This window comes from Malaclemys terrapin, chromosome 2, assembly GCF_027887155.1.
Source record: "Malaclemys terrapin pileata isolate rMalTer1 chromosome 2, rMalTer1.hap1, whole genome shotgun sequence".
NCBI classification, from domain to species: Eukaryota; Metazoa; Chordata; order Testudines; family Emydidae; genus Malaclemys; species Malaclemys terrapin.
The window spans coordinates 29,580,397-29,601,150 of record NC_071506.1 but is presented as its reverse complement, the minus strand read 5'-3'; the positions used below and the strand labels follow the sequence as shown (position 1 = coordinate 29,601,150).

Here is a 20,754-nt window from a genome sequence, read left to right as displayed (position 1 = left end):
CTCCCTTCTCTTCATGTGCCAATATATATTTATGCCTGTATCTGTAATTTTCACTCCATGCATCTGAAGAAGTGGGTTTTGTACCCACAAAAGCTTATACCCTAATAAATATGTTAGGCTTTAAGGTGCCACCGGACTCCTTGTTGTGTTTTTGTGGATACAGACTAACACAGCAACCCCTTTGATATATAAAATATGGTCCTAGTTCATGACTAGGGCTCCAAGGCACCTAGAATAGCATTAGGGTATTTGTAATACAAATATCATATAATGATAATATGTTACTTTGAAGCTGTTGTCCCTTCCATTTCCCGCTGCCATTCAGTTTAGAACTAATTTGTATGTCCTTTCATCAGAAAGTTTCACAGTAATTGAGCCATTAAATACAATTTCATTCACATATTGTACAGTATACCATTTTCATGTAAAAATTAATTAAACAGTTTTACTTGGCATGTCTAGTGAATGGACTGAAAATTCAGTTAGCGCAATTTTTTTTGTTTATGAAATTAAAAGTAAGGATTTACAATACTCAAAACACTTGTATTAGAATTCATTATTGGTTTCTGTCATGTACAAATTATTAGTTCAGGTCTGCTAATAAAGAAGCTCAACCCCAGGGGAAGCTGTAAAATAGTGTGGAAATCATACTTTACGGCACTCCATTAAAAGAAGTTGTAGCCTGCTCACACAGGTTGATACACCCATGCTACCTGACTTCTTCCCCCTAAGCCCTAATCTTCAAAACTCTTTCTGGATCAGGCAACTCAGTAATGCAAACAAGACCTAAGTGGCTTAGTTATAAATGGCCTAATGAAGACTCTGGCCAGGAAAGGGATGTAGGGGGCAGGCTGAGGTGCTCTGAAAGTTTTAGCAGCAAATCACCACATCTGTCTGGAGCCAGTGTGCTTTTTTATGAGTGTTTGGCCAAGGACAATGACACACAACCTCATCCACATTTGCGGGCTAATGGTGTACTCTGTGAGCACGTGTTGCAATAACTCATGAACCTGTGACCCTTCAACTATGCTGTTTTAGGACATTTTCACCTAAGCACATATAGACAATTCAGTGGGGAAAAAATTAGCAGGAAAAGCATCAGACAAGTATGAATGTACCCCAAACATTTTGCACTCTTAGCCTGTCTTTCTTTGTAAATGTTTGCTTCTAGTGGGAATATCTTGTATTGTAATAGTGGTAACTATGGCTCCCTCACTAAACAAGCTCACATATAAAGAGAAGATTCCATCATACCCATCATCTCGCCATGTCCAGCAATGCAGCACCCTTGTCCCTTGGCCACCATAATAAACCAGCCACCACCAGTGCACTTAGCAAACGCAGCAATGGACCCTGCCACATTTGCCCATGGTCAGCTGACCAGAAGAGCCACCGGCAATGTGGTGAATGCAGTGCATTTGTATGTACTGACCACTCCATATTGATGCTGATGTGAAAATCACGGATAGTGTCATTGAATGAGACACTTGCTAGTTCTTTTAATTTGCCAGTTAAAGCTCTTTTTTTTGCCATAACAATTAAAGAATTGTTCCTGAATGCATTTGGGGGGGGGGAGGGGCGGAGTACAAACTTCCTACACAACATAGCTAATGTAATTTTTTCTCAACACGGGCTGACAGGTCATCAATTTCCCCACTGTCTTTATGCTCTCCCTGACTTCTTTCCCAGGATAAGTCCTTAGTTTATTCAGTCACCAAGGCAGGCCTTTCCTGGCACAGAGCCAAATTCTGGATGCACATTAAAAAGGCTGTCCACTCAGGCACTCTGTGGCACTTGCAGGAGGCAGACTCCTATATAATGTGGGGGAGGCACATTGCAGATCTACAATAACCACCATGCCTTGCTTCAGTGGATTCATTTGTTTGATCTGAAGCTCATCTCTTTGCTGCGTGCAGGCCTGCAGAATCTTCCAATGTGGCCACTCTACTTCCTAGCTAGCCAGTACTGCAGACACAATATGATTGTTACATTTTTTTCAACCTTTAATTGCTACTCAGAAAGCCACTGTATGAACGAGGCCATATTGCCTAGGCCATTAGGAGACAGACTGGGGAGAGAAGAGAGCCTATTCTGGGCATTCTGGTTTTTATTTCCTGTCTTGGTGGTTCATTTATTAAACTGTTGTTACTGTATGTGTTGATTCATGGTGCAAGAGAGCTCTGTGGAATCACAAGACTTGAACATTAATCCAGGACACTCAGATATTTTTACAATGCCCAATCATTTACACGTTTGGGAGGTGAAAAAGTAAATAAACGTAAGATTAATAATTTACCCTTATATGTAGCTTTTCGTCCAATGCGCTTAAAAGGCTTTGCTAATATTATGTAATTCAATTTCACAACACCCTGTGAGTTAGTTATTTTTGTACAGACGTGGAGACTCAGATAGAGAGTAAGATCTCATTTGTTAGAGGTACGGAGCACACACTACTCCAACTGCTCAGCAGGCAGCACCTCTGACAATCAACCCCTACGTGCCTTAGCCAAGTTATTACTATTTATCAGCTGTATTATGATAACAAGAGTCTGGTCCCTATTGTGCTAACACTGCACAGACATGTGAAGAGAACATAGTCTCTGTCCAAGAAATCTCAGAGTCTATATGACAAACAGGAGGCAGTAGAGTAGTCAGACAAAACAGACAAACAGGTGAGGGCTTAGTTGAGAGGATGAGCTAATGATAAAATAGAGCTTAGCAGAAATACATCATCATTTGTTTAAACAATGCCACTGGGTTCACAGAACAACTCTGTAGCATGGGTATAGAACCCAGAAGGCATTGAATCCTAATCTGTGCTCTAGTTACTCTTTTGGGTCCTCCTCTTAAATATTAATTTATTTAGAGAGGGATTGGAAAAGGTGCAAAAGAAAAATAATATGAAATTGGTTAGTTCTTAACCATCAAGACATATACCTTATTAACTGTCTTATATCTTGGACCATCCCCTCATTTTTGGTTGTGTCATATTGCATCATGTCAGTGTCTAGTTGCATACACTTCGGATCAGGGATGGTGTCTGTCTGTTTTTCAAAGGTTCCCAACACAATTTAGAAGCTCAAAATAATGTAAAACCTATAATAGTGCTGTAAATGTATACACAAGAGGGCTACACGGCTACTTGTTTGCTAGGCTTATTTTTGCTTGATGTTACTTCTTGAAGCCATAGCAATAGCATAAATTCTCTTGAAACAGGTGGGAAATGTTTCTGGTGATCGATCTAATGAAGACTGTGCATATTTACTAATCCAGGTAATAAACTTTGGGATAAAATTTCTTCTGCTACTATGTGGTCCATCAGATAGTAAAGTACAATATCCACTGCTATTTTTATTGTGCTTTTCAGAGCTGTTGAACAGGTGTCATGGGCAGAAAGTGACTAAAAAAATGGCATTATCTGCTCAACAGATCTGTGCCTTTGGTATATTCCTAGACTTCTCTGCTTGCTGTTTTTACAAGAAACGGACTGAGTTCAGCAACTGAATCCAGGCTGGCATAGGGTTCTACTTGTGCCAATCTAGTTGCAGGCATGACTCTAAAATGTTACTTCCATTCCCCTACCCTTATATTGCAGCCCAGGGTTGGGCATATATTTCATTACATTTTTGGTCAATTCATTTTGTGAGTCAGTTTGCAAGATCCACTTTGGGATTGACATGTGATGCAGAAGTATCCAAGATTCTCCACCCTGAGGTCCAGTCATAGTCAAGGGCTGAGCTAAGGTAACAGCACCTGCAAGCAGAAGAAGCATCAGGTAGCACTTTCCACTGAATGGGATCAAATAGAGGCATAAGCTTTTATCACGTTTTGGCTACCCTCTCTCAGTGTGACTGGGGCTTGAAGGAATGCAAATGGGCCTTACATCCACAGGAGACCCATTTGTTCTGTAGAAGACATTGACCACTGGCTTTACAGCAGTGTGGTGGGGATATGTCTTGCACCTGGCAATGCAAGGAAGTTGCCTGGGTGCCCTGCAAGGGTGGAGGCAATTGACATGAGCATCTCCCCTAACAGGCTCTACGGCTGGTCCTGCCACTTGAGTTCCTCATCCCCTATGGTTCAAAGGAAAGCATGGTGAGTAGAATGTGATTGCTTAGCCAATCACAAGCAACCAACCCAATTGAAAATTCCAAAAACTAATGTAAAAATTATCACACATTTGAGACACCCTAGTACCAAAATAATTTCAAACAATATTTCATTAAACAAAAAGGAAGACTTCCTAAAATGTAAAGTACATTCCACAAACTTACTACAAACTGGAAAATAGGCAAGTTACAACACTATATCCATTATGGATATTTCACCCAGAGCTACAATGGAGTCAGTAAAGCCCTTGGAAAGTTCTAGTTTGGTTCCTGCATCATTAACAACATTTTTAAGAAAGTTCCAATTTCAGAATGTCTTTATTTTATTACTGATGATGCACACGTCGAAAAAGGAATGCCTTGACTTCAAATTCCAGGTTGAGTCTGAAGGGTTTGCTGTCTGGTAACATTTTTACCTTTCAAGATGAGCCAATTTACTTTAGAAGTCCCTTGAGAGACATTAAAGAGTGAACCTCACAATGCCATTTTTATAGTCACTTTTTGCTCCTGCTTCTAGTGCATTCAATGACAAAATTCTCTTTGATTTCAGTGTGGGTGGAGAGCAGGCCCTTTAAGCTTATTTATACTGCCTGATTCTCCAAAAGGTATAGTAGATGGATATTTTTTGCATTTCATGAACACCATTTCAGATTAAGATTTATCTGTATTTCATATTTTCGAAAGGGGCAGATGTTATTCTACAGCAAAATATTTATAGTTTTTTCCCCAGTCTCTCCCCCAAAGAACCCTCCAAGTTCAATTTAATTAAAAGATGAACGAGTTCCCATTTTCCCACCAAAAAAATTCTGTTCACTTTTAAAATGTGAGGAAGTACAGTATGCATTTCCATGACCTGTGCTATGCAAGTCTGGTGACTGTTCTGGAGAAAAGTAACAGATTTCAATATCCACGTAACGGGTTAATTTATCCAACAGTTTTCATAAGCACTAAGTTTAATCATCTTTGTTTGTGTTAAGAAAAAAGAGAGATGGTAAAAGTGCATGTTTCTATATGTTTTACAGACAAGAATTTTTATGATCTGTTCCTTGGACTGAAATAAAAAAAATAATTTTAGTAAATAAAAAGAAGGTTGCATGTCCTGTTATTTTCTATTTGTGAAAGTAATCTAAATCTTTCCAAATTATTTGCAAGTGCATGAGAAGATTGAGAAAATATGATGTATTTGGAGACCCCACAAAAATACTGAATTTGTTTGACTGATTTGGTTATTTTCTAGACTCTGCAACTGGCAGGCCGGCTCCAGGCACCAGTGAAGGAAACAGGTGCTTGGGGCAGCCAATACAAAGGGGCGGCACTCCGTCCGGTATTGGGGCGGCAGCTCTAGGTATTCGGAGGGAATTCGGCGGCAGGTCCCTCAGTCTCTCTCTCCTTCTTTGAGCTGCCGCTGAAGTGCCGCCAAAGAGGAAGAGAGGGAGTGAAGGACCCACCACCGAAGAATGAAGTGACGCGATTGAGCTGCCGCCGAAGTGCCGTCAATCGTTTTTTTTTTTTTTTTTTTGACGCTTGGGGGGGGCAGAAAAGCTGGAGCTGGCCTGGCAACTGGCATGGACTTTTAATCTCAATTTCTAAAGAGCACACATTCTTAAAAAAGCAATTATCCATTTTTATTTTGTTTACATTGCACTGAAAATTTACATCATACTTTTACAAATCCTTTTTTTTTTTCATAAAAATATACTTCTTTACAAAAGTGTATGCATTAATATAAGAGGAGTAGCCAGTTGCAGAAGAAACATTTTTAAACGAGATCTCAAATGTACTAACTTTAACATTAATGAATGAATCATAGTTATTGCAGTCATTTGAATAAACAAGAATAAATAACAACTGATGGTAGAAAGTAGAAAACAGCATCCTTTCAGTAGAATACAGTTTTTGACAGAATTGTATGAATTTTCAAAATAAAGTGTTGTAAAATGGTTTATAAGATATTCATCAAACATTATAGAAATCCAAGCAGCAATCCTGGGTACAATGATTTTTGGTAGGCACTCTCTATTACGGTAATAAAAAGTTCAGATTTTTCACAGAATTATTAATGCCTGAAAGGGACAGTAAGAGATAATTCACACTGGCTAACATACAGCATTTATGAGTCTAAAATTATTTCATGCTATAAAAGGAAGACAATGACCTACAACAAATAAATTACTGGGGTTACCTCTGGATAATTCTGTTATGCAATAGCTGGAAAACTAAAGATCACATTCCATTGTTTGAGAATGAAATGGTTCTGCAATTTTTGAAACCTGCCTTTTTAGGGTGGTGGTATTTGAATCATCTGATGGATTACTCCTAATAAAACCATGGCTTTATTTTTAAAAACCACATCTTTCTATTGAATTGCTGCAATATATTCAGTTTTGAACAATTATTTTTAGGGGTTGCTTTCCTCACAATATTAACTTGTATACCAAAACCAAGCATTTTCAAATTCTGATTAGGCAAGACCTGTGGGCCAGATCCAAAGCCCATTTGAAGTCAATGGGAGTCCTTCTATTAACTTCAATGGTTTTTGAACCATGCTCAGTGTAAGCATTTTAACACAATGTAGAAGTAGTAAAATAATACTGATAATGTGATACAGTGTAGACAACAGTGGTATGGACTGAAGTGTGGAGCTTTATGTTCTTCATATACCAACTTGATTTCTAGTGTTACTGTAAACCGTAATTTTCTAAACTGAAAACTTCAAAAAGGTTAAATTTCTGTAAAAACAGTGTAAAAAGGTCACTCTTCCAAGTGATCTTCAACAGTAAGGAACATTGCTGCATGACAAAACTCAATTAATATGGTGCACCTTCACATCATTCATTGTAAAACTGATGTCTAGTGGCAAAGGTCCACAGCAAGGAAATACATAGAAGCAGAACTATCCCTGTTACCAGCTGCATGTGTTGCTAATGGGAACAGAGGAAAGAAACATGGAATGTGAAAAAGAAAGCAAGACATGAATCAGGGAATTAAATAATGAAATGAGAACTGAAAATTTGACACTTATTCTTTCTTGTGTGGTATAAAATTAATAAATTGGACATGAAGATTTAAGCATATTAAACACTATGTCATTATGTTAGAACATTCACAGGTCTGAGAAAAATAAAGATTTGCTAAACAGGGATGTATGACTGAAAGGAGAGTAGAGTTCAAATTTATGAAAATGATGTAGCTCATGACTGTTAAAGAGAAGTCAGTGACCTATTGTCTCCTGTAAGTATAGCTCTTATTTTCTACCCTATATCTTTTTTTAAACCCAGTCCCTCTATTATAGTTTATAAAGCACAGAAGTACTGATAGTGGATGCTCCTCCAATATATGCAAATACGTTTTATGTTTTAGAATAATCTCCTTTTTTAAAAAAGCAAATAAACTGTGAGTAAGCACTCATGGAGTGCAGCAGATTTTCTGTAAAACTCTCCATGGTAAACATGAAGGACAATTCTGTTCCAGTTTATGAAAAAAAACCACTCTTGTCTATCATCCTCAGGAAAAGGTGACCCAGTAAGTCCTGAAAAGTGTGCTTTAATTTTGTATCAGTGAACTATATGTGCACTGTGTTGTGTTTCAATTTCCAGACTTCTGAAGACAAAGCATTACCACATTATACCATTGTGCAGACAGTGTTCAAGTTGGGGTCAAATCGTACAGCTTTTCCTTCTACAGACTTTGCATTTGTGTCATACATGGGGTTTTCAAAAGCAGCTTGTCCATTGTTATTTTCATGAACAGAGCATCCTGTATACTGTGTTTTAGGTGCAGTCCTGTTGAAGAAGAAAAAGCACAGTGTATTCACAACTGCAATTTTCTGTGGTGATGGGTGTAATATAAGAACCTTAATAGAATGAACAAATTTCAATTACAAATGTAGAAGCTAAATATTAAATGTTGGAAGCATTCTTTTGCTGTCAAGGATTGTCATATGTATTAAAATAATATTAAAACATGCTTATGAGAAATGTTAATTTTAAAGTTGCAAATATGTAATAATGCCAGGAAAAAAAATGGTAGTAATACTCTAAAACTTGGACCACAATCCCAGAAAAACTGGATATTTCTACTAAAATTTGCAGCTGACAGAGTTGACAGTATTGTCTCAGAAATAACACCACATGCAAATGAATGAAAGGATTCTCTTAGGGTTATTGTTTCTCTCTTGCTGTTTGCAAACTCAGTAAAAATATAACTCTTTCTATCTGGAAGAATTTCTTTATGACTAGATGGATTAGAAATGTAAATGAAAGCTTAAATTATTCAGAAATTTATGGCTCATCTATAACACAAGTATAAAGGAGTCAGGGAAACTAACATCATTAAAAGTTGCAGTGTGCCTGTAACCAAATTAAACCAGGCAGTTCAAGGCCTTAAAGTCCAGCTTTTAAGGCATGTTTAGGTCCTGTGTATACTACAATTTTTAGTCATGCCCTGTAGGACTGTATTACAATAGCAGGCCAGCAGACAAGTGCTGGTATGGTGTTCCACCAGACAAGTGCTGGTATGGTGTTCCACCACTTAGTGACCCCATTTGCCCCTTACTACCATAGTGCAAGATTATTTAGACTTTGAGAAAACAAGATTTACAAATAAAATTAAGGAATGATTCTCAGAGACATAAACAACACTATCAGTGAACTTAGGATAAGAGTGAATCTCTGAGCAGATGTGGTACTATTGTTAGATAATTGTAGATGAATTACTAATTTCTAATGTGGAACCAATTTCCATAATAAAACCTCTCACTGACATAGGAGTATTACATATACTTGCAAGCTAATAAACTGTGTGGGGCTTAAGATAAATTACATAAGAAATATGATTCACAATAGTGTGCATGTCAAAACAAAATGTAGACAGTCTGCAATAAGTACACACCAACCCTGTTTATGGCATTATTCCCCAGATGCCAAAAATTTAAACTATCCTTGCTCCTCTCATAAAGAGAATAACTTATAACAACATTTTAAATAGGTGGGAGTGAAAGTACGGCACTTTAAAATAACCTTACCTATCAAACAGTATGGCACACCTAAAATGAGGGTAGAGTGTATTTTCTATGCATATTTTTTGCAAAGGAGTTCCCAGGGCTGTTCTTAATTTACTTTTTCTAACATATTAAAGTTTAAGGCCACTGAATAGCTTCAAATATATGACAATACAAAGACTCTATATATGCAATTTACACTTACCTTTGTTTATAAAGGTAAAACCCAAAACCTGCAAATATAAGGGCAAAGAAAGGCACAAGGATAGCAATGGCCACAGAACTACTATTTGTACCATGTGGTTGATTAGAAGAATTTGAACCTTCAGACATGTTAAGACCTAAAAAGACAAAAACATAACATCTCTCTATTATCTCACATCTCACGATTATCACTCCCAGATCCTCACAATATTATTGAAAGTGTTTACTTGTGGAGAAATTAAAATCATCATATTTTGTTTTGTGTGGGGACCTACAGTACCAAGTACTATTTTCCATCTGCATCTGGTGAGCAAAACTCATTTTTTTTCCTTATGATGGAAGGATCTCCCCATAATGATTCATGCCTTTCTCACCTTGAACTTAGATTGCTGTTATGCACTCTTTATGGTGCGAGCATCTGTAACTTTCACGCTATGCATCTGAAGAAGTGTGGTTTTTACCCACGAAAGTTGAGCATTGGCCTGCTAAACCCAGGGTTGTGAGTTCAATCCTTGAGGGGGCCACTTAGGGATCTGGGGCAAAAATCTGTCTGGGGATTGGTCCTGCTTTGAGCAGGGGGTTGGACTAGATGACCTCCTGAGGTCCCTTCCAACCCTGATATTCTATGATTCTATGAAATCGTTAGTCTTTAAGGTGCCACTAGACTCCTTGTTGTTACTGAGACATTTGGAGACTAAATTTAGCGCAGAATGCGGCACCCTGCTTAATAGGTGAAGTTTTATGTCAGGAGCAAATGACACCAGTGCTCTGGGACCTGCACTTGCTCCTCATAAATTTACAGATGCAATTCAAGGTGTTGGTGTTAACCTATGAAGCCAAAAAATGGCTTAGACTAGGTTACTTCAATATCATTATTCAAATACAATTTATTTATTAGGTTCTGGAAAATCTGGTACTTGAGCAGATAGAAAGAAAGCACAATAGAAGAAAAAAAGATAATAGCAAAGTTTACCAAAGGAATAGCAGTAACTTGGAGGAAGGCTAAATCACCTCAAGAGGCAACATGGAAATTCATCCTGTTGACTTAATTATACACATTTATTTATATATAAAAATAAAAGCGGTAGGTGAGAGGCAAAGAGTAGAGAACAAATACTGATAGAAAGTAAGAACATGGCTCTCCTGCACAGAATAGAAATAAGGCAACTGTTAGATTCCCTATGGTGCCATGTTCATATCCCCTTTCCCATGAATAAAGAAGGGATTACTAATTCAGTTTAGTAAGTGATTTATAGGCTTCAAACTAGAGATGTTAAGAATCAGATTAATTAGTTAAGGTTTATTCAGTGCTTTGAAGTTGTTAAGCAACATATAGATGTTAAATATGATTAGATACCTCAACTAATAGATAGTAAAACGTGAAATTGTTGGCTGGAAAGAGAATAAGCACTGAATTCAACATCTGAAAGAAAATTGTTTATGAACAATAGTGAAATGGATAGGAAAGCTGGTTTGGGATAGGAAGTTTTCCTGAAAGACTAGAGGGCTCAAAAAATCTTATACAAATTTCATATCTCTTTGGGCGAAATTTTTACAAGAATGTTTTATATTAAATAAAGAGGTATAATTTAAAACTATTTTCTTATCAGTCACGATAAAGCTATTTTTGAAGAATGTCAAGCCCCCATAATGATTCTGTTTATTAATCATATGAGTTATATTCCTAAATGAATAATCTTGTTATTGTTTTTAGGCAAAGGAATAAATTTTTTAATGGAATCAATTTAAAAAAAAAAAACCCTCTTCAAAGAGTTACAACAAAGAATATATTGCGGGAATACAAACCTCTGAAAACCAAAGGAAGAGAGACAAGACACAATTTTTATAAGAAACCAACAAAAACATCTTGTCAAGACATTGTTGATTTTACTCTTTCATTGATTACCCGCAAATATTTTGAAGAAGATGATTTAGGGAAATCAAATTATTTGCATATCCCTCCGGGAATCGTCTTCTTATAAAAATATTCTATAAATATTCCATTTAAAGTACCCAAATTACCAAATGCAATGGGAGCCAAATTCAGTCTCCAAGCATTGCTCTTTAGAATGACTGTGGGCAGTGAAAAGAGAAAACAAGACTGTCTAATGTGTGATATACACATTAATAAATCCTTCCACCACAACTGAGATGTTAAAGAATGTTCTTGTTTTTATTTGGACAATAAGAGTGAGAAATACATTGTCCCCAAAAACCAGAAGAATGTGTTTTTGGCTCCAGATAAAATTATCATATCTGAAGAGCACAAGGCTATTTAATTAGGGGTTATAATCCTTAAAGAAACGAATTCCTCTTGTAAATCTGTCAGATTGGTCTAAGTGGAACCCCACTGCTTGAGAAACCTTAAGAATATTCAAGCTTTTGTGTGAGCAGAAATATTAGTCTTCAAGAGACAGGATCAGATAATTTATAGTTTAACATTTCTTGTTATCTAATATTTTTTCTAGTTTTATTTGCTTAAGCATGCAAAAAGAGTAAGATCTTTTCAGCAATATTCTATACTGGAAAAAGCTAGTAGTGATCAGGTAGTTTGATGTACAATTTAATCTACAGGACAAATAAAGAAGTCCATCCAATTTCCTCTTTGGGGGAAAAAAACTTCCATCGATTTCAATAGAAGTTTTGCCTGTGTAAAAATGGCACAAGGACTTCAGTATTTGGCCAATAGTATTTAATAGGTTGACTGTTCTAGCAAGTATTCACTATAAAATTTGTATTAATATAAATGTATATATATGTTACACTGACATACATGTACACATATTCTGAAGTACTTACTCTTTATATGATGATCGCTATATAGAACATAATACCTATTATGTAAGCATTCTTAGAGAAAGATATTAAAAAACAACCAAAATGAACCACTTGCCACAACAGAGTAACTATACCTCCCAATTTAACTTTCCCGGTGAACAAAACACCTCTTTTATAGCACAGCTTTAAAAATGATTATAGGATACGAACCTCACTATACTCTACACACACACCAGTACTGAAATATAGGTTCAGGATAGCCCTTTACATGTAATCATTTAATAAAAACAATGCATAATAAAACTCAGTATGAAACAAAACTGAACTAGTTTGACATTAAAATTAACAGAGTACCTAATCTTTGAAGTCCAAATTGTCCATAATCTTTACCCTGGATAAATCCTTGAAAAACATATGTAGCTCCATCAGGTTCAGCAGAAACCTGCAAACAGAAAACACACAGAATCTCAGAATTAAATTGGGAAAACTTGGTTAGAAATGTGAGAGGCGATTATAATCAGGTTGGAAGTGAAATACCTAAACCAGTCAGTATTCCCCCACAGATACCCTTGTTGTGGAGGGATATGGATGCGCTGAGCATGGGGGTCAGGCAGGGGTACTAAAGGGACACTGTCAAGCTTAAAAGCTGCACTACCTTTGGAATTCTTTTTAACCTACCTTTGGTACTTGTAACAGCTAAGGGTACTGTTACTGAAAGAAATTCGAGAAAAAAAGTTCTCTTTTTTAGGGTATGTCTACACTACGAGAGTAGTTCGATTTTACTTAAATCGAATTTTTGGAATCGATATTGCAAATTCGAACGTGTGTGTCCACACTAAGGACAGTAATTCGACTTTGTGAGTCCACACTAATGGGGAAAGCGTCGACATTGGAAGCGGTGCACTGTGGGCAGCTATCCCACAGTTCCCGCAGTCCCCGCTGCCCATTGGAATTCTGGGTGGAGCCGCCAATGCCTTCTGGGTAAAAAAATGTGTCGAGGGTGCTTTTGGGTAACTGTCGTCATCTGTCCATCACTCCCGCCCTCCCTCCCTGAAAGCGCCGGCGGAAAATCAGTTCGCGCACTTTTCTAGTCAGTGACAGAGCGGACGCCACAGCACTGCGAGCATGGAGCCCGCTGCGACCATTGCTGCAGTTGTGGCCGTTCTCAACGCCTCGCAGCTTATCATCCACCTTTCCCAGAGGCAGATGCAGATAAGTCAGGCGAGGAGGCTACGGCACCGCGGTGAGGGACTGAAGTCTGAGAGTAGCACAGACCTGTCAGAAAGCACGGGACCCAGCGCCGAGGACATCACGGTGGCAATGGGTCATGTGGATGTTGTGGAACGGCAATTCTGGGCCCGGGAAACAAGCACGGACTGGTGGGACCGCATAGTGCTGCAGGTCTGGGATGAATCCCAGTGGCTGCGAAACTTTCGCATGCGTAAGGGAACATTCCTTGAACTTTGTGAGTTTCTGTCCCCTGCCCTGAAGCGCAATGACACCCGGATGCGAGCAGCCCTGACTGTCCAGAAGCGAGTGTCCATAGCCCTCTGGAAGCTTGCAACGCCAGACAGCTACCGGTCAGTCGCGAACCACTTTGGCGTGGGCAAATCTACTGTGGGGGTTGTTGTGATGCAAGTAGCCAAGGCAATCGTTGATGTACTGCTGTCAAAGGTAGTGACCCTGGGAAACGTGGAGGTGATCATAGATGGCTTCGCAGCGATGGGATTCCCAAACTGTTGTGGGGCCATAGATGGAACTCACATCCCTATCCTGGCACCGGACCACCAAGCCAGCCAGTACATTAACAGAAAGGGGTACTTTTCCATGGTGCTGCAAGCACTGGTGGACCACAGGGGACGTTTTACGAACATCTACGTCGGATGGCCGGGCAAGGTTCATGACGCTCGTGTTTTCAGGAACTCTGGTCTGTTTAGACGGCTGCAGGAAGGTACTTACTTCCCGGACCACAAAATAACTCTTGGGGATGTGGAGATGCCTATAGTCATCCTCGGGGACCCAGCCTACCCGCTAATGCCCTGGCTCATGAAGCCCTATACTGGCGCCCTGGACAGTGAAAAAGAACTCTTCAACTACCGGCTGAGCAAGTGCAGAATGGTGGTGGAGTGTGCTTTTGGAGATGGAGAAGCTTACTGACTCGCTGTGATCTCAGCGAAACCAATATCCCCATTGTTATAGCAGCTTGCTGTGTGCTCCACAATCTCTGTGAGAGCAAGGGGGAGACCTTTATGGCGGGGTGGGAGGTTGAGGCAAATAGCCTGGCTTCTGATTACGCCCAGCCAGACAGCCGGGTGATTAGAAGAGCCCAGCGGGACGCGCTGTGCATCCGGGAGGCTTTGAAAGCTAGGTTCCTGAGTGAGCAGGGTAACCTGTGACTTTTAAGTTTGTGTACAGAGAAGCTGAACCTGCCCCGTTTCTTTACCCAGTTAATGTTGACTATCCTCTCCAGTTACATACCCCCTTCACTCCCTTCCAACACACTTTTAGAAATAAAATCACTTCTACTTTGTTAATGAACACCATTTTCTTTATTACTGTTTTCGCGGGAATGTTTTAAACCTGGGACGCAGACTGTGGTGGGGAGCGGGTATAGTGTAGTGACGCAAATGACGCTTCTAAACTCCAGGATTGACAGGCTCCGCAGTGGTGGACTGGTTGCTTCAACAGAGCCTGTCACCCCTCCTGATCGGGACTGTGTGTATGGGGGGGCTATGTGACTTTGTGGCAGGGGGAGGACGGTTACAGATCCCCTGCTGCGTGGCTCTGTGATCCAGGATAAGGACCGCCACATAAGATCTGTAACTGCCCTCCCCCACCACAAAGTCACAGAGCAACCTACCCCCCACCACAGAACATGAAAACCACCTCCCAGACTGACTAGGGTAACTAGTGACCACACTGTGTATGTGCCCTGCTGCTGGACCTACCCCCGCCTATGTACCCTGCTAAAGGTGACTGTCCTGTCCAATTACCAACCCCTTTCCTCTCCCTTCCCCCCCTCCTCCAAAATAACATGATGGAAACAGTAATTAACAGAAACATATTTTTTATTAGCAACTACACATGAAACTGGGCGGTGAAACTTGGACGGGGGCTTGTGTGAGGCGGGAAGGAAAGAACTTGTCAAATTTTGGGGAATGAGAGCCTTCTACTACTAGAGCTGTCTGCAGTGGTGGAGTGAGAGTTTGCACGGACTCTGCCGCCCCTCCTTCTTTGCACTTTGGGTGAGGGGGGTATGGGACTTGGTGGCGGGGGGAGGGCGGTTACAGATAGACTGCAGCGGGGCTCTGTCCTCCTGCCTCCGTTCCTGCAGAACATCCACAAGGTGCCGGAGCGTGTCCATTTGCTCCCTCATTAGTCCAAGCAGCGTTTGAGTCGCCTGCTGGTCTTCCTGCCGCCACCTCTCCTCCCGTTCCATGTGTGCTTGGTGCATTTGGGACAAGTTCTCCCGCCACTGGGTCTGCTGTGCTGCCTGGGCTCGGGAGCAGCCCATAAGTTCCGAGAACATGTCCTCCCGTGTCCTCTTCTTCCTACGCCTAATCTGCGCTAGCCTCTGGGAGTGTGATGCCAGGCTAGGTTGTGAGACAGTCGCAGATGTGGCTGTGGGAATGGGAAAAAGGGAGTGAATTCCTCAGAAAGATAAATGTAGTTGTGAACAAAGAACATAGTCTTTCTCTGTGAACAAGACCATGCACAGCACCTATCACATGCGCATTCAGGGCAAGGTCGAATTCTCGGCCTTTGCATTCAGTGCCTGGGGTCTTGCACTGCAGATCTGAGAAGCGGGGCAGGACACCGGAATTTGTGTAGCAGGCAGACATGGTAAGCTGTAGACTTGTGGCAGCTTAAAACTTTAATAGTAGCACTGGCCTCCTTTCACATTGAAAGCAATGCCAGTCCCTGCTGCCAGCAATCCGGCAAGCAGGAACTCTGCCCCTGTCCCACCCCCTCGCGGCTGTCCCCGGGAAAGATCCCTGTATGCTGCCTCTCTCACGCCTCCACCGCGTGGCTGCAAACCAGAGGTTACAGTTCAGTAAAGGGACGGGCAAGCAGTCCCAACACTAACATTCCCCTACCTAATTCAAAGTAGGTCACCATGAGCGACATCACCCTGATGAGGATCTCAGACAGTGAGAAAGAAAGAATGCTTCGGGAAAGCCTCCAAAGACCAGGGCCGTATGCCGCCCTGCTCTGCAGGGCAATGATCCCTGAGTACTTGCTTGTCTCGTGGTGCGGAAACGTTTCCTACTACGGAGGACCCAATAAGGCCGCTCTCCCCAGGAACCTGATGCAAAGGCTTTCCAATTACCTCCAGGAGAGCTTCCTCGAGATGTCCCAGGAGGATTTCAGCTCTATCCCCGGACATATAGACCGCATTTTACTGTAGCTGCACTGGCAGGGACTAAACAGTAGAGCGGCTTGGGCAGAACAATCATGCTAAACCGGACATTGTTAGATTTTTTTTCAATAGTTGCACTGCCCAGGACTGAAACGTTAAGCGCCTAGAGCAAACTAATCATGAGAAACCCATTTTTGTTATTCTTAATATTCCTGTTCTGTTAAAAATAAATGTTTAGATGTTTAAAACACTTACTGGCTGATCCTTCCCCAGATTCTGTGTCCGGGTTAACGGCTGGGGACGGTTGGTAGGGGATCTCTGTAAGGGTGATGAAGAGATCCTGGCTGTCGGGGAAATCAGCGTTGTAAGCGCTGTCGACTGCCTCGTCCTCCTCATCTCCTTCCTCATCTTCCCCATCCGCTAACATGTCCAAGGAACCGGTCATGGACAATATCCCATCCTCAGAGTCCACGGTCACTGGTGGGGTAGTGGTGGCGGCCACACCTAGGATGGAATGCAGTGCCTCGTAGAAACGGGATGTCTGGGGATGGGATCCGGAGCGTCCATTTGCCTCTTTGGTTTTCTGGTAGCCTTGTCTCAGCTCCTTGATTTTCACGCTGCACTGCGTTGCATCCCGGCTGTATCCTCTCTCTGACATGTCTTTAGAGATCTTCTCGTAGATCTTTGCATTCCGTCTTTTGGATCGCAGCTCGGAAAGCACGGACTCATCGCCCCACACAGTGATCATATCCAAGACTTCCCGATCAGTCCATGCTGGGGCCCTCTTTCTATTCTGAGATTGCACGGCCATCACTGCTGGAGAGCTCTGCATCGTTGCCAGTGCTGCTGAGCTCGCCACGATGTCCAAACAGGAAATGAGATTCAAACTGGCTAGACAGGAAAAGGAATTCAAATTTTCCCGGGGCTTTTCCTGTGTGGCTGGTCAGAGCATCCGAGCTCGGACTGCTGTCCAGAGCGTCAACAGAGTGGTGCACTGTGGGATAGCTCCCGGAGCTATTAGCGTCGATTTCCATCCACACCTAGCCTAATTCGACATGGCCATGTCGAATTTAGCGCTACTCCCCTCGTCGGGGAGGAGTACAGAAGTCGAATTTAAGAGACCTCTATGTCGAACTAAATAGCTTCGCGGTGTGGATGGGTGCAGGGTTAATTCGATGTAACGGCGCTAACTTCGACATAAACGCCTAGTGTAGACCAGGCCTTAGTTTGCTTACTTTGTATATTTGACAGCATTTTGTGTATAGTTGGTGTGCTCCTCCTGTTTGTAATGGATTGTTTCACAGCAAAATGGGAGAGAAATCCCTTTTCAAAATTAGTCACATGTAATTGTAAAACTCTGAAACTTGCAGGAGGACTCAGGGCCAGGTACGTTAATACCTGATACTATTTTTTGATTGACTAGATTTCAAGTTGATTCTTGATAACTCCTGAAATTGCCATCTCTAAAGGCCTCTTAAAGACTATTGGTGTTTTGATATTTTTTGTGGAAAAGCACTGCAACAGCTAAAAGGCAGATGCTACCATGAATGCAAAAGTTAAGATAGTGAAAGCCACTGTTTCAAAGGTAGACAGGGAGGGATAAAAAATGCCTTACATTCAACTGCCAATAACCCTCTTTTGGTCAGTAATCAGTACTCATTGGACTGCATCATTAAATATCCATAGCGGAGCATATCTATAGTATGAACACAGGGAATTTGCAAGCTTCAGAAATACAATAAGATATATTTTTGTCCGTCATTTTGTTCTTATGCATCAAGTAGTGTTAAAGAGTGTTCACTGGACAAGCGAACAATTTAACAATATATTTCAGATTTCAAGAGATACTGTCTTCTTATACCAGTCTATCTGCATCCATACCAGTGGGAATGTACTTTTAATATACCAGTATAGTTAAAGCAGTTCAACTTCTGTGTTTAGACAAGCCCTTAGGATCTTTGGAAAATCCTAGCCATTTGAAAGTCAATACTTCTAGAAATGTCACCAAAGCGCTAGCTAATCAGCTCCTCAACTTCTCCCACATCACTGCCAAGAATTATTACTCTCAGATGTGATATTTTGCTTCTAGAAATAAACCAAGCAACATAATTGTGCCCACTGCAGAGAGAGATTACACAGAAGTAGACATTAAAGTGGATACATTGATCTTAGCTTGATGAAAGCATCTCGCTATGATATTACACTCTAAGAATGAGAAAACCTCTCAATGTACTGCAATAACATCAACATAAAAATGAGAGTAGCACTTCCTTTTCAGTGTTTACCACTTCATCAAATAGTCATGCCCACAAAGAAGAGGTTGAAAATCACTGTTTAGTGATAACCACATTTTTCCTAAATAGTCCCGCCCCATCTGCAATCGTACAATGATACTTTTTATTTAAATAAATAAATTGGAATTACCAACCAACTTTCATGTGATAAGTTTCTATATTCTTCAGGCCTAATGCACAGACATTATTTTGTATTAAAAAAACTCTCTCTCTCTTTTGCAGAAAAATACTCACAAAACCATCCATAGCCCATTTTTCCTCTTTCATCTTGCTCACAGAAGTATGAGATGGTGCTTTAATAAGATATATATGGAGCATCAATCGAGCTTCCTGACTTTTATACACCCCTGTAAAATATAAAACATAGGTGCTTTTTGTTAGTTAAGGTGGCAGATAATTGCAATTTTTTAAAATAGTCTAAGACTCCTTAAAGAGGGCAAAACTGTGGAACTGGTCAGAACATTTTTTCAACAAAATTTTGTTTTGAAGTAATATGCTGTTTTGTTGAACCTGAAATGTTTGGCAGAGATGTACCAGTTTCACAAAACTTTTGCAAAAAGTTTTTTGTGTCCAAGGAAGGGTGAAACTCTATAGCTATGTGGTTAGTGTACCAGCCTGGGATGTAGGAGACTCCCCTGCTCTGCCTGATTTGAGGGAATCTAGAATGAAAAAAACATGCTTTGAATCAGGCAGAGCAGGCCCTTTAACATGGGTTGTCACCTACATCGCAGGTTACAGAATCAGAGAGACTCATCCACACTTCTGTTTCCACAAATTCTATGTTAAAGGTTTTGTTTTTGTTCCAACAAAAACTAATTTTGAAACCTTGACAGTTGCTGTGACATGGAACTGTTGTTCTTTGGTCAGCTCTACAAAACAGCGACTTCATCTAATGGAAAGACTTGGGTATGATTTGTTTTACATTGGAGCCAGAATTGATCATTTTCATACCTGTAGAAGAAATGTTCAGAACCCTGATTATATTTTATGCATAGTAAAGAGCTTGGATGAAAATAAAATCTAACAATATACTCACTGGTCCAATCTACCTTTACAAACCTGACAATGAAGCACAGACACCACAGAAATAGTGTGCAAAACATGATTATATACATTGACTACTGGTGTCAAACTAAATATTTGGCTGATAATGTTCCCATTTGTCATTCTGCATGTGACTTTTTCATTATCCTTCATAACCTATGTTAAATAAGTATCTATTCAAGGATGTCTGAAAAATACCAGCAACATTAAGACTACTATACCTTATACATTAATACAGCCTGATTTTCAGAGGTGCTGAGCACCCACAACTCCAACTGAAGCCAATGGGAGACGTTGGTGCTCAGCACCTCTGAAAATTAGACCCATATATGGCTCTTGCTTTGAATTCTTCTGCTTTCTTTAGGAAACAGAAAATCCAAAGGAAAAATTTTCCCAAGATATTCAAAATCCGAGGACACAATAGGCATACACTTTACATCTTATATCAGGTTACAGTAGTGATATAATATGCATTCAAACCACCTATATTAATGATGTTCAGACACTGATTGTTACAAATCTATTTTCAATGTTCTAAAAAGGAGGAAATAAGTGTTAGGTATGGAAAACAAAGCAAAACATTGACAAGGTAGTCAGTGAACAGAAGCCATATTTAAATTATTGTTCAGAAGTTTAACTCTAAGTAACCTGATCACTGTAGGACTCATGCTCCTCTTTTCCCTGCACTGTGATGCAAAGGTGCATCAAACATGCATAAACGGGCTAAGTAGTATGTATGGAAAGAAGGGATGCCTACACCGGATTTTCTCTCCAACACAAGCTCCTCTGAGTTAACAATGTATATTTGGACCTCTCCTGGAGTTTTGGAAGCACAGCAAAGGAGCACCCACTCTAGACAGCATGTTCCCTGAGAAAACTTGAGCATTTTAAAAATGAAAACAGTGCCAGAGGAGAAAAGGACGGGAAACATGAAGGTGCCACATGGACTGCATGGGGAGTTCTGTG

At 40.4% G+C, this 20,754-nt stretch overlaps 1 protein-coding gene across 4 annotated transcripts in view; it reads right to left on the bottom strand.

The window, feature by feature from the left end:
* Nucleotides 1-5,721: 5,721 nt before the first annotated feature.
* CSMD3 (CUB and Sushi multiple domains 3) overlaps nt 5,722-20,754 on the bottom strand; it is a 1,152,075-nt gene continuing 1,137,042 nt past the window's right edge. For 3 of the 4 annotated variants that reach the window (XM_054020294.1, XM_054020296.1, XM_054020297.1), the window contains 4 exons: nt 18,979-19,091; nt 12,445-12,532; nt 9,314-9,449; nt 6,929-7,891 (listed from right to left, as the gene is read on the bottom strand). In XM_054020294.1, coding sequence (XP_053876269.1) covers nt 7,732-7,891; nt 9,314-9,449; nt 12,445-12,532; nt 18,979-19,091 — 497 coding nt within the window. In that variant the 3' untranslated portion in view covers nt 6,929-7,731. Of the gene's footprint in view, nt 7,892-9,313; nt 9,450-12,444; nt 12,533-18,978; nt 19,092-20,754 lie in introns of all 4 variants that reach the window. The other variant, XM_054020295.1, reaches the window with a different exon arrangement.